Source organism: Gastrolobium bilobum, unplaced genomic scaffold, assembly GCF_033153095.1.
Source record: "Gastrolobium bilobum isolate Gb01-03AN ecotype WA unplaced genomic scaffold, APGP_CSIRO_Gbil_v1 utg46927, whole genome shotgun sequence".
NCBI lineage: Eukaryota > Viridiplantae > Streptophyta > Magnoliopsida > Fabales > Fabaceae > Gastrolobium > Gastrolobium bilobum.
In genome coordinates this window covers 1-14614 of record NW_026897295.1, presented here as the reverse complement: position 1 = coordinate 14614, position 14614 = coordinate 1, and the positions used below count along the sequence as shown (strand labels likewise).

Genomic DNA, 14614 nt, shown 5'->3' with positions numbered 1-14614 from the left:
AGCTCCTTGTGAAAGAACGATTTTCACATTCAAGCAAAAGTAATTTTTTTAGTAGATAGCAAAATGATTTTTTTTAACTCTGAAAACGGAAATGGAAAAGTTGCCACTAGGAGTCTAGGACCAGGACCAGGACCAAGGAAAACTAATTGGAAAAGTTTCTTCCCACTGAAGTGCTTCATTCTTTGGGTGGATAAAGCCTAAACTTTAGCCGTAGCCCAAAAAATGGATATAAGATATTTGATATGGATTGCGAAACTGTACAATTGTGTTAAATCAGTTTAAACTATTTTTAGGAATGCCATAACTGAAATGTGGGAACGAAGCAACTATCCAGTAATTACTTTTCGGGTAGTTTTGTTTTGGGGAAATTGATGTCACCAACTTCATAAATTGGATAAATAATTAATAATTATAATTTAGAAAAATATGTCTCTCATATTGCATGATACAAAAATTATCTCATCCAAACAAAAAGTGAATGAGATCCACTTTTTTTTTTTTCTCTTTTTCTTAATGGGTCCCACCCCAACATAAGAAATATATTCCCCCTATAATTTAATAAGAAATTTTTTCAAAAAATAACTATAATTTTTACAAATCTGATAACTTTCCAACATTTTCTTCTCTCAAATTCCTCAGGCAGTTACCATGGATGCTAAGTCCAATTCTTCATCGGAGTCTATCACCTCTTCATAATCGTAATAGGCATTCACCTGCACCACAGAACAAAGATATAATTGACAACTTCATACAGATAATTTTACAATTACAAACTGTAGAAGATATGAGGGAATTTAATCCCATAACTATAGCACTAATTTAAAGTCCCTAGTACCCTCAATGTCAACAAAATTCATTCGACATCTGGGCTCAAATGAGTAAGATTCTTTTACCTTCGGCCTTGGAGTAACTGCTGAAAATCCATGAAATATTGGATCGTCAAAATTTGGGGGTTCAAGGACCACATAGGCACCCTTGTTGTTATACCTCTCCTCTGTTGCCTGTAGCAAATAATACATTTTCAAGAATATAATAAAAAGGTTCATTCAATAATTTCAATAAACATCTCAACCTCCTTAGTTATTTCTATAAGCAAAACAAGGTCATGTAATGTTTGTCAAACCAAAGTCCCATGACCACAAACATTTTAGTTCTTCAAGAATGTCATTCATCCAGGTTGAGTTTAACAAATGCCTGAACTTCTTGATCAAGCTGCATATTTTTTAATACTTTCTTGTAAGATTGACTTAGAAGAAAATAGAAGTTTGCTATCTAGACAAAACCACAAAAGATAATCCACATTCATCTTAGCACATTAAAGTAGCAACTGGTAAAGTTTTTCCTTAATGGAAATTACAACTGGCGAATTACATGTTCTGATACTTTATAAAGATTACTGGAAATATTCAAGTGGCTTGACAACTATAAAAAAAAGAAGCCATTGCCATATAAGTCATTAAACCATATTACCAAATACAAACCAAGATAGCCTTCAACAAGAATTTAAGTTACGAAAGTAAACAACCAACTTATCAACAACACCTTTATCCCAAACTAATTTGGGTCGGTGGTACATGAACCTAAATGAAAGATACGAAGTGATTGAAAAAAGATAGAAATGAAATTTGTGTGTTTGTGTGTGTGTGTGAATTAGAGGGAAAGTATATTAAGGTAAACTAAAAATAGAGATATATAGGAGGGCAAAAAAAGAGTAAGAAAGTGAGACAAAATAAAAAAAATAAAATTGCAAGCATGAAACAACCAACTTATAAAACCACTCCCCGTTTAACCCGACTAGCAAGTGTGGGGTGGAGGCAATCCTTGTACGCAGTCTTACCCTTGCATAATTGCAAAGAGGCTGTTTTCTGGATTCGAACTCATGACCTTTCAGTCATGAAAGAACAGCTTTACCACTGCTTCGGTTCGCCCCTTTATGAAACAACCAACTTATATAAGAATAAAATTGCAAGCATGATTGGGGTGGGTAGAGATTTGGGTGGGTCAATCACAGATTCAAATTCTAATCAATGAAACAAAAATGCAAGCCAAGGACATATCTTTAAGATTTTCTTGTGAATATTGTCCAACAAAATTACAAGGGTGAGTCTTGGAGCAAGTGGTAAGGTTTTTGCTTTGTAACTGGAATGTCACGGTTTCAAATCTAGGAAATAGCTTATTTGCAAAAATGCAAGGATAAAACTGCATACAATCGACCTTCACTCTTTGCAAAGCTTGGAAGTCTTTGTGCAATGGGGTTTTCCCTTCTCCAACAAAATTATCAACAGAAAAATAGTGCATTTGTTTGGATACCATCTCTTAAGGAACATTCTAGAAAGAAGTGTAGAGAATCAGTCACTCAAGGCACTCATGCTGAGTCACCAAGGCAGTTAGAGGGGGAATATTCTGGAAGGGAAATTCTGTTAGAGGCAACGAAGGTGAGTCATATATGGAGAGTAAGAATGCTTAGTATAAATAGAGGAAGGAAAAGAAGGAGAACCAGGCTGGAATTTGGGACAATTTTGGGACTTGGGAGAGACTCAAAGCACTCTCGAATTTGCTCTGAACCTATCTTACTTCTTTTAGCAATGATTTCATATTCTGTAATTAGGAAGTGACACTATATTTCTTTTGTATTCAGTCCTTTAATTTCTGTAATCGTGTAATTTGTTTGGTTGTTGATATAAATACAGAAAAATCCAGAGAAATATGGGCCAAAAAGTCCCCTGGTGTTGTTTCATTTATCAATTTTGAGTTAGTTTCTAACAGCTTCCCAGATTCATTGTACATGTATAGGATGCCACTCATATACACAATTTATTTAATTAAACACCACAGCATAATATCTGAAGTTTTACTATTCTTTTTATTAACACAAAATGACTAGTAACAAGTTTAGTGCAAGATATTTACTGTTCTATAATACGAATGTTCAAACCACTGTCAAATGTTTTCCTATTAAGAGATAATATATTTTCCAGATACCTATAAGGTTCATGCTAACCTTAAAATGACAAAGGAATACGTTAGGAAGCCCCCAATTGTGAGGGTGCACACTAGGAGGAATCATTGAAGATTTAACCACTGGGAGCAAGGAAATGAGCGTGACTGACTATAACTAACTACTAGCGCGACATAAGGTCATTGGGAGAGAAAACTCTGTTGTAACAGAAAATATAAAAGGAGAGTAGAGTAAGGAGAAGGTAAGAAAGGAGTGTCTATAGAGTGGTTCGGGAGAGTTCAGGGCCTTTCGAATGTCCCTGTTATTTATCTCTCTCATTTTGTTCATTGTAAACACTTACAACTACTGCTATCATACTGATAACAGTAGTTACAGTGGAATACTATAATTCTTAATTTTGCATTATCTGGTCCAGTCTCAATCAGAATACAATGAAAATATATACAATGCATTTCAACAAATATAAGGGTATCCCAGTGCATGAGGTAACCAATGTGGGGTTTGGGGAGGGACAGATATATGCAGCCTTACCCACAAGCAGAGAGATTGTTTCCACAACTAGAACCTTTAACCACTAAGTCACAATGCAGAAACCTTACCATTGCACCAAGGCTTACACTCATTGATTGATTGAATCCTAGTCAAGTTATTGATCCTAATTATATATAAATCATACAAATAGAGTGTTAGGAAACCTCCTTGAGCCATAAAGGACACCTGTGGAGTCGGCACATGGGTAGTTATGAGATAATATTCCTCAGTTTGTTGAGGGGGAATAGGTTAGAGGCAAGATGCAGAATAAGGTAGGGAATAAGTAGGGAAAGGCATGGTTCATTTGGGACTTCAGCAGAATTTGGAGCTTGGGCTGGAACTTGGGAGAGAATTAGAGCCTCTCCAATTGCTCTGAACGATCACTTTCTTTTCCAGTTTTCATCTGTTTCCATTCTTTTAATTTTCCTTCTTTAAAATTAGTGGATGTACTGTTTTCTTTTGTTGAATCCATTCTGAATTCAGGTTCATTAATACAAAACTCTTTTCTTGGGTTCTCAATTTTCCTCATTTTCGGATCTGGTATCTATTGTAAAGTCATCTTCAAAAAGCATAACGGCAAGTAATGTGACTTTTAGCTGTTTATCCTCTCAACATAACAATGATGCTATCCCCCCCCCCCCCCCCCCCCCAAGAGGCAAAAAAAAAAAAACCACCACCATAAGAAAGAAAAAAGGAGTTAACATCGGCAAAAATCCATTTAGGTCCATTAAGGATTAGCAGTACGTAATCCGTACTAATACCCTACCACATACGTAAGAGATTGGAGTATAAGACAAATGTGTAGCCAAGAGAATTAATAACAAACCTGAAATTGTGGGTAATCAGGAGCACTAAAAAGGGTGACCAGCTTTCCAGAATCCACAACATGATCAATAGTGTAACCATTAGCCATTCCATCAAAATCATCCCTTTTTTCCCTAGCATCAGGACCTTCATGTGACCTGATGATCAACTGAAAAAGAACATAAGTGATGATCCATATATCAGAAAGAAGTTGCCAGATAAACAAGAAACTATCATATACACATACAAAGAGCAACAACATAACACAGAATATTACGCAGAGCCAGGAGACATAGTAGGCAAGCACTCAAAGCATTCAGCCATTTTGTAGTTGATTAAACATTAAGGTTATCAGTGTTACATGTGCACTAATTGCTCATATAAATAAGCTAAATTATAGTTAGTTAGACATTCAAGTAAAGATATGAACTGTGAGCCGGTTTCCTAAGTAGCTGGCTTAGAGCATCTCTTATATCATGCAAGAACTCAGTTTGATACCAGCATAAGAACCCTCGCAATGACCAGCAAATATATGAACTGTGAAGCAATGATTTGGACATGTGGGAAACAATAAAAATCTAAAAGCATAAGGACACATTATATAAATAAGAAAATAATTGATGTACATGTGTATGAAATTATCAACACATACCATAATGTAATGTAACTCAATATATTCGACTAGTGTTTACACGTTTAAAAAATGCTAACTATCCATTAGTTTATCTTAATCCAATAATTCCTGTTCATATGAATTGGAGTGCACAATTGCTTTTTTAAGTGTTAGTCCTTCAAAAGCTCTGATACTTTTCCACCATGATGTCCTGAGCTTTAGCATTAAGTCAATATCATAACACAAGGAACTTTGTAACCTGTTAAATACTAACGTGCACAAATGGTTTACACTAATTAAAAAAAAAAAAAAAAATTGACAGAGAATAAAGAAAACTTCCTTATAAGATATGCAGCAGCTGAGTCTTATATTTGTATTATTTGAGAGTATTAGATATTTTAGCTACCCAAGAGTCATTGTTTTATGTATTTAATATGTTTAATAAGCCAAGAAGAGTCCAATATCATAATTAGGGGATGAGTAAAGTAATTATAGATAGTCCAAAAGTCAGTTAAAAGTCATTAATTATGCCACTTAAGGATCTAGTCAGTTCTAAATACATATTGGGTGTTCAAATAGTAAATATCTGCGTAATTTTCAGAAATCAGTAAAGATAAATAGGTGTAGTATAACCAAAAAAAAAAAAAACACTCCCGTTAAACCCCAACTAACTTACCCATGCATATTTGCAAACAGGTTATTTCCCAGATTCAAGCCCGTGACCTTTATGTCACAGAGGAGTAGTTTTGCCATGGTTCTGGGTTCGCCCTCTTAGAAATAGGTGTAGTATATTTAGAAAATGCCTTTTGGTTTTCTTTTCACGTTGGGGTTAGATTTTTTATTTTGGGCACAACTTAGGATTATAATTCATTCCAATCATATCAGATTTCTATCCAAATACCTACAGAACCTATTTCCACAATTTTCCTTCACATTCAACACTAAATCTAAACAAATTCCCGGGGTGCATGAAATATGCCATTGTAAACTTAGGTTTCAATCAGTCTTGAAGTTGGCTAATACACTAAATAAAAGAAAATTGCCCAATCACCAGAGGTCCCAACTCCCAATTTAACAATAAACTCATGATTTACTTTTCTGATTTCACTCCTTTTGACTCCCCTCTTTTCCCAAGTTTTCTGAAACAGTAGCTATTAATATCTAACCACTTGAATTAATTTTCTTTTTTCCAGACAATACATTAAAATTATGTTAATCAAGTCTTCTTCTCTTCACTTCACTTAAATAATCATGTTAAATCAAGCAGAAATCTGAAGCTGGTAAAAGAGGATACATGCTCTCATAATCAATGTTTAACAAATAATCCTTTTCTTAGAAATATGATATGATAAAAATTCCCATAAATAACTTCCCAGAACAAATTTAATAACTCGAATACAACCCACCAAGACAATTAAACACATCTCCATGGAATAAAAAAGTAACTTGTTTTATTACCTTTAGTTGGTACCTCTTCAAAAATTCTTCAGTACAATCAGGACCCCACAACAAGCCAATTCCTCTTTCCTTGTTTGGAGCAAGACCAGGAGTTTTTGATGGATCAGACCACAGAACATCACCAGGAATCAAGTTTGAGCCTTCCCAAGGAGGATCAAGAACTGATCGTCGAGCCTTAGACAATTCTTCCAACGATCCAAGAGATAGAATTTTGCTATCAGGATTAAAATTAATCTTACGGTTCTTCTTTCCTTTTAATCTCTTTGATGGCGTTACAGTTACACTGCGGAAAAGACCTCCATGAGCCGTGTATACACGACCCGCTACAATAGAAGCCAAAGGAAGACCTTCAAAGCATCCCAAACATTTCCGGTACACATGCTTACCTTTATCACCATACTTTACCATTACCTCTTTCTCAAAACCATAAACCGAAGTACAGTATTTAGATTCATGATTCCCGCGTAGCAAATATATGTTATGCGGCATGGATACCTGATACAAAATAATTACAGAACTATAAATAACATAAAAGTAAAAAAATTATCTCATCCCCCAATGACCCTATTTCAAGCAATTAAGGGTCTGTTTGGTGGACATGATAGGATAAAGACAAATAGGATAAGAGAATTGGATAAGGATAGGATATGGATTGGATAAGCATATATCATATCATATATTTGATATGCACTGGATTAGCAGTATGATAGGATTATGTTATCCTATCATGTGTTTGAAGTGAACCAGATATCATCATGATATGATATAAATGGACTAAAATACCCTTTATTTTACCCTTTTGCTGCGTTTCAAAGGGAAGCGAGAACGAGAACTAGAAATATCCATGGCTTCCCCTAGCAATGATTTTGCGTAAAAAAAATTTATTATCAAAATCACCTTCCTCATATGACGACAATTCCCCTGCTAAGCTGACAACAATTCCTCATTCTTTTCAAATCATGAAATATCACTCCCCTCCCTCACTCAAAAATATCCATGGCTTCAGCTACTACCATTTCCTCATCAAAACCACAAAAGATTCATGCATCCGACATTTCAAGCATCAAAGCCTTCGCAGAATCAAATGGAGCCTCTTCCATCCCTTCAACCTACTACTCTCTCACTGAACCCCGTGATGATGTAGCAGACTATCTTGCATCTTCCATCCCAGTCATTGACTTCTCTCTCCTCACTTCACAGTTAACACGACACTCAAATCCACTTCCAAGCTAATTGTCGTCATCTTCCCCTGATTTTTGTTGCAAATTTACAGACAAAAGGAAGTCGAACAGGGTAGATGGGAAGGGGTTTGGCTTAGAGAAGTAAATAAATAAAAATAAATAAATTTTGCTATCCTATCCTATTGGTTTCTAACCCAAGCCCTCCCTTGGGATAAGTTATCAAGCTTTAAGCAGGATAAAATAACTCAACCTGATAAGCTTATTCTATCCCATGAGCTCACCAAACAACGGATAAGGATATTATAGGATAAATTATCCTAAGTCTTTCTTAGAAAATAATAAAACAAACCCTACCTTATCCACACTAGTTAGACAAGCTAGCATAGAAGATTAGGATTATCTCAATAGCAGCATACTAGCATCTATATAAACTGTCAAACAAAGTATAGTACATGGTTTACATCTAATTAAACTCAAGGCATATTTGACCTTTCGAACTGTCACATTACATTAATCCATAAAATACAACATACATAAAAAGCTTTTTAACTGAATCAAGTGAGAATTGTTCATGGAAAGCAATAAAACAAAAAACCAAAAAAATCCAAAGATGAATAATTTAAACTTTATTTTTCCAAAAACACAAAAAGTTAAAATAAAATTTAAAAAATTGAAACTTCAATTTTGCCAAAGACATTTAAAACTAGAACATGATTGAGAGGTTTGAAAATTTACCTTCCACGCCAACAAGAGCAAGAAAGTTTCAAGGCCCCAAGCACCTCGATCGACATAATCGCCATTGAAGATAAAGATTCGATCCTGGGAGGGGTAACCGGCCTCTCGTAGAAGGAAGAGCAGATCATGCAATTGCCCGTGAACGTCCCCAACCACCACGACGGTGGCGGAAGAATCGGAGTTAGGGCGAAAGGGGTCTACCGGCACGCAATTTGGTTCCTTGTGTAGCATCTTGGAAGCGACGAGGATGAGAGAGTCGAAGACTTGAACGGGAAGAACCGAAGGGAACTCCGAGGGAGGGAGGTTCCTCGAAGACCAATCGAAGCATGCCATCAGATTCTCGATCCAATCGATGCTGAGATTTCCATCTTCTGACCACCATATTGGAACTCGCAGTTCTTGCGGTGGACTTGGAAACGATGGTGATGGTGATGTTGATAATGATGATGGTGGTGGTGATGATGGTTGCGCAAGTTGGTTTTCCTCGGAGGTAGCGGCGCCGTTGACGTTGACGGTGGCGGAATCCGGTGAAGGATGCGGTGGTGCTGAGTCAGGATTAAGGGTCATGGTAGAGGAACAAAGTGTCAGAGAAGAATTTTTGGGAAGTTTAAGAGCCATAGATATGTAATAGGTAAAATTTAAAAATTTAACAATTTAAAAATTTAACAACTTCACTGGAGTGAATAAATTAACTACGCCCGTTTGGTTGAGAAAAATTTTGATGAATAATAGGGAAATGATATTAAGGAAATGGTAGGTGATAAGTCTCTTAATTGAGACTTAGAGCATATGATTTAATTAGAAAATGAAGAGAAAAACAGATTTATTTTGCTATAAAATACCCAAAAATTGAGTTGTTTGATCTTTTGTTGATTAATTATTAATGGGCTGTAACATTTCATTTTTCAGGCCCATTTTCTTTTTGCATCAGAAATACCCATGAAAGGAAAGAAAAGAAGACATCACTGGAGAAAGAAAGAGATGGGTCGGACCTAAAATACTAAAGCCCAAAGGAAGAGAAGAAAGAAACAAAGAAAAAGGAAAGAAAGAGAAGACTGAATCAGAAACGCAAAAAAGAAAAAAAAAAACGAAAACCCTAGCACTCACACATCGTGCGATCAGAACCCGCATCCTCCATCCCTAATCCCTGCCCCAAATCGATCCAGAAGGTCAGAATATCCTTTGTCCACGGTTCATCTGTCCAAATTTGACCCACACCCACAGTCCATTAAGAAAAGAAAACACGAAAACCCTAGCCACTATTTTTGGGTTCAGAAAAAGCCAAACAAAGATCCGTTACTTAGTGGAGGCTGAAGCGATTGTGAGCACGCGTCAGTGTACGGGTTGAAGGAGCGACAGTTCCATCCGGATTGTATGAGCGAAGGAGGGAGCTGCTGGGGACCACCTGCCTGCAACGCGCGAGAAGCGCGTGACACTTGCTGCGCTGGAGAGGAAAATCGTGCAAAGAAGGAAATGAGCCCTATATAAAAGGAAAATAGGAGTGAGTCATGGGCAGGATTTTTTTCTCTTTGGTTCTGATTTACTGTTTTTAGTTTTATTGTTTTCTGAACAATTTTAATTTTATTTTCTTTTAAGTTCTGTTTTGTAATGAGATTCTGGTTCATCTGATGAACTTGATGCATGTCTTTACAGCACTGAGATTGCCGGTTGTTAGGCCAGTGCTGTAATTTAGTTTCTAGCATTTTTCTTTTGTAATTTCTTTAGTTTTCTGTTACTGTTTGCAAGCCTCATCTCTATGGATAGTGGCTAACTTTTTAGAGGTTGGGTTTAGGTGATACCCAAACTTCAGTGCTTGTTAAATGTTTGGTTTTCTGGTTTTAATTTTTCTATCTCAGTTGTTTAATGCTTTTTCTAATGTTTAAAATTATCTGCATTTTGGCCGAATGTCAGAGGTTTGGTTAGGAATTAGTTGTTGAGAAATAACTAACTCTGGATTTTGCATTAGACACATGGACTTAGATGAGAAATCATTTATGGGATCTCATTTCAGAAATGAATGAGACCTCATGTAATATTGGACCTGAGTCTCAAGAGTCCTAATCCCACTTGGCATAGAGATGTGGAAGTGGGCAACTTTGGAATAAAATAATTTTTAAGAGATTAAAATTAACAATACAGTTCTGTTAACTGAGAATCTTATGATGAGTTTTTTGTTAATCAAATTATTTTTCAAGCACTGTGGGGAAGGAGAGTCAGAACTCAACCCACCTTTTTGAACATCTTTATCAACTCAGATTTCCAATTTCCTTTGTTATTTCATATTTCAATCTTTGTTCTGTTTCAAAATTTTTTTGTCACATCTGTCATTTAAGTTGCTTCATTCTTACTTCTTATTTTATAACTTAGGAAAGTAATTCAGAAAATTCTAAAAGAAAAGTGAACAGTAGTGTTTTAGGTCCATTCTAGATTATTTTTACTTTACAATTTTTATTTCTTTTATTTTCAAATAGTAACTCAGTTTTAAGCAATTACAAATTTTAGTCATTTCAAAACGCCAACGATCCTTGTGGGAACGATAACTGGGACTTATAACAGCCCTATATTACTTGTTGTCGCGTATACTTGCACGCATTACTTGCACAACTGTTAACAAGGCATCAAGTTTTTGGCGCCGTTGCTGAGGATCGAGGCGTACATGATCAGATTTCTGTGTGATTGCTATTTTTGAACTGCTTTTTTTTGCTATTTTTAGTGTAGCTCATTTGAATTCTGTTTCAGTTTTGTTTTAATTATTATTACTGTAGTGTCTTGAATATTGGTAGTTTAAAATCTGTTCTGTTCATATTCTGTTTCTTTTATGTTATTTAAATTTTTTTTTATTCTAATAGTTCATAGTTGTTATTTTATTTCATAATTTTGTAGTTACAGTTTTATTTTAATTATCAGTCTCACTCTTTCAGTGAGTCTGCTTTATAAAGCTGTAAAGCTGTGAACTGTCTTGGGACTTTTCTGTTTGCAGGTTCTTGTTTGTTTATTTTTTGCTTGTTTTGCATAAAAAAGTTGGTTAGTAATCTAGGTGTTTTAGCTAAGTCAGGTTTACCTGTTTTAGTTAAAAAGGGTGCATGAGTGCAACTCCACACCCGTTCATTGATTCATTTGACCCAGAACCTGAGAGGACCTTTAGAGTTAGGAGAAGAGCCCAAAGGCAAATCCCAATCCCAAATTTTGAAGAAATGGAGAATCTAGGAAATGGAAATGGAAATGGAAATGGGAATGAAGAAGAAACACCAAGGATAGAAAACCCGCATGTAATAAATGACAATGATAGGTCCATGATGGACTTCATCATACCTGTGTTGGATGAGTTAGATCCAAGCATAGCTCAACCTGTGAATGGAGTGCCCTTTAAGCTAGAACCGGTGATGTTCACCATGCTCCAAAACATGGAGCAGTTTCATGGGTTGTTGATGGAAGACCCCACACAAGCACCTTAGAAATTTCATAGAAGTGGCCAACACTTTTAGGAATCCCAATATCTCGGATGATGTGTTAAGATTGAAGCTTTTCCCTCATTCACTGGCTGACAAAGCCAAAGAATGGTTGAACTCCCTTCCATCCAACTCCATAACCAATTGGCACACCCTTGCTGAGAAATTCATCATGAAATTTTCCCCCTCCAACAAGATAGTGCAAACTAGAGGTGATATTGCTAACTTCATGCAGAGGGATAGTGAGACATTAGTGGATGTGTGGGAGAGGTACAAGAACCTTCTTAAGCAATGCCCTAACCATGGATTGCCCTCTTGGGCAGTGTTACAAACTCTTTACAATGGCCTGAATACTCAAAACAGGGCTTTGGCAGATTCTGCTGCTAATGGCATGTTTATGACTATGTCCTTTAACCAGGCCCATGAGTTGTTAGAACATATGACTCAAAATTATGCCCAATGGCCTGAAGAGAGAAATCAACCAAGGAGAGTGGCTGGTTTACATGAGATAGACCCTGTAACAGCCCTTTTCAGCCAAGTTTGATGCATTGTCCAATTTAGTGAGAACCCAAGGACAAACCATTGAGGCAAGATTGTCCCAACCCCAAGTTCCTGTACCGACACCTTAAATAAATGTGACCCAACCTCAAGTTAACGCAATAAACACAAGTGTAACTTGTGTTTGCTGTGGTGGGCCCCATTTGTATGAAAGCTGCCCATCAAACCCAGAATCTGTGTTTTATGTGGGGAACCAAAATAATTTTTCCACTAATTTTAATCAAGGATGGAGGCAAAACCAACCTCCTCAATATTTCCAAGGGCAAGGGCAGCAAGCTGGCCCCTCCAATGCCCAAACCAAAATGCCTTTTCCCACCCAGAATTACCAACAAAATTCAAGGCAGCAAGCTGTTGTTCAACCTAGTGAGATGTCTATTGCTCAACCTTCTTCCTTAGAAGCTTTGTTAAGGGAATATTTGGCTAAAAAACAGACCAAGCAAAACAGCTTGGAAGCTATTGTGCAAAGTATTCCAGCATCCTTGAGGAACATAGAATCCCAACTAGGCCATTTAGCAAACACTATGAATACCAGATCCCCTGGTACCTTGCCTAGTAACACTGAAGAGCCTAGGAGAAATAAAGAGCAATGCAATATGATAGAGCTTAGAAATGGCAGATCTGTAAATCAGCCATAAGTTGTGGTTCAACCTTCCACATTAAAAAAAAAAGAGAAGAGGAGCACATGCAGAAAGAAAAAGATGCAAATTCTGAACCTGTTCAGAATTCTGTTGTTCATGACAGCCCCCAAAGGGCTGCGCATAGTAACCCCTTACCCATTCTGGTTGAACCAGACAATCAGCCCCCAATAGATGAGCCTTTAGGGAATAATTCCATGGAAAAATCCACTCCAAGGGGTTCAGCCCCTAAGCCAAATAATGATACACCTGCTGCCTCAAAAAGACCTCCACCACCCTTTCCTCAAAGGTTACAAAAACAGAAGCAAGATAATCAGTTTAGGAAATTTCTAGACCTCCTAAAACAGTTGCATGTCAACATCCCATTTGTTGATGCATTGGAACAAATACCCTCTTATGTGAAGTTCATGAAAGAAATTCTTTCAAGAAAAAGGAGGCTAGAAGAGTTTGAGACTGTTGCTCTTACACAAGAGAGCAGTCAATATCTTCTTAGTAAGATACCTCATAAACTAGGAGACCCAGGAAGTTTTACAATTCCATGTACTATAGGAGACCACTACATAGGTAGAGCATTGTGTGATTTAGGTGCTAGTATCAACTTAATGCCTTTGAGTGTGTACAAAAAGCTGAAAGTAGGAGAGCCTAATCCCACCACTGTCACATTGCAGTTGGCTGATAGGTCTTTAGTTTATCCGGAAGGGAAAGTAGAGAATGTTTTGGTGAAGGTAGATAAATTCATTCTACCTGCTGATTTTATAATCTTAGACTATGAGGAAGACAGAGAGGTTCCAATTATTTTGGGAAGGGCTTTCTTAGCCACTGGTGGGGCTGTCATAGATGTTAAGGAGGGTGAGTTGGCCATGAAATTGAATGGTGAGCAAGTAAAATTTAATATTTAAAAGCCATGAAATACCCAATAGACATTGAGGAATATTCTAGGCTAGATATCATTGACTGTGTAGTCAAAGATAAATTTTTGCATGAGTCCTCATTAGACTCTTTACAAAATTCTGGTTTTGAGGGTCTAGAAATCAGTCAAACTGATTCTGAAAAAGTAGTTAAGTGGTTGAATTCCAGAACTGATGTGGTTTGGAAAAACAAAAAAATTTGAGTCTTTAGAATTAGCAAAGAGAGGGTTAAAACTTCCTAAACCCTCAATTGAAGAGCCCCCTGTGTTAGAACTTAAGCCTCTTCCTAATCATCTTAGGTATGCTTATCTAGGGGAAAAAGACACCTTGCCTGTTATAGTGTCCAATCTGCTCACTGATTTAGAGGAAGAACAGTTGCTGATTGTTTTAAAAAAATTTAAAAGGGTTATAGGTTGGTCTTTGGCAGACATAAAAGGAATTAATCCCTCCTATTGCACACATAAAATTCTTTTTAATGACCTAACCAGCAGCTCTAGAGAGCAGCAAAGAAGGCTTAACCCAATCATGAAGGAGGTAGTAAAAAAGGAAATTATAAAGTGGCTGGATGCTGGGATTATATATCCCGTTTTTGACAGTAACTGGGTCAGCCCAGTACAGTGTGTCCCTAAGAAGGGTGGGATCACTGTTGTGGAAAATGATAAAAAAGAACTAATACCCACTAGGACTGTCACTGGTTGGAGGATCTGTATGGACTACAGAAAACTCAATAAAGCCACTAGGAAAGACCACTTCCCCTTGCCTTTCATTGACCAAATGCTAGAT

General features: G+C 36.7%; 2 protein-coding genes and 1 non-coding gene across 3 annotated transcripts; 1 reads left to right on the top strand and 2 right to left on the bottom strand.

The window, feature by feature from the left end:
• Positions 1–405: 405 nt before the first annotated feature.
• On the bottom strand, positions 406–8925 carry LOC133305761 (serine/threonine-protein phosphatase 7). Its single transcript, XM_061506000.1, has 5 exons — positions 8282–8925; positions 6366–6860; positions 4317–4463; positions 894–1001; positions 406–713 (listed from the first exon to the last, which is right to left on the bottom strand). The coding sequence occupies exons 1-5, from the start codon at positions 8897–8899 to the stop codon at positions 636–638; spliced, it is 1446 nt and encodes a 481-aa protein (XP_061361984.1). The 5' UTR covers positions 8900–8925; the 3' UTR covers positions 406–635.
• Positions 8926–11933: 3008 nt separating this feature from the next.
• LOC133305762 (small nucleolar RNA R71) lies at positions 11934–12039 on the bottom strand. Its single transcript, XR_009750808.1, has one exon. It is a non-coding gene; the product is annotated as a small nucleolar RNA R71 (small nucleolar RNA).
• A 931-nt stretch (positions 12040–12970) lies between these two features.
• On the top strand, positions 12971–13772 carry LOC133305759 (uncharacterized; the record flags this gene model as incomplete). The annotated part of the gene is made up of 1 exon (XM_061505999.1): positions 12971–13772. A coding segment is annotated over exon 1 (802 nt), but the record flags the coding sequence as incomplete, so codon positions are not given.
• Between the last annotated feature and the right edge of the window lie 842 nt (positions 13773–14614).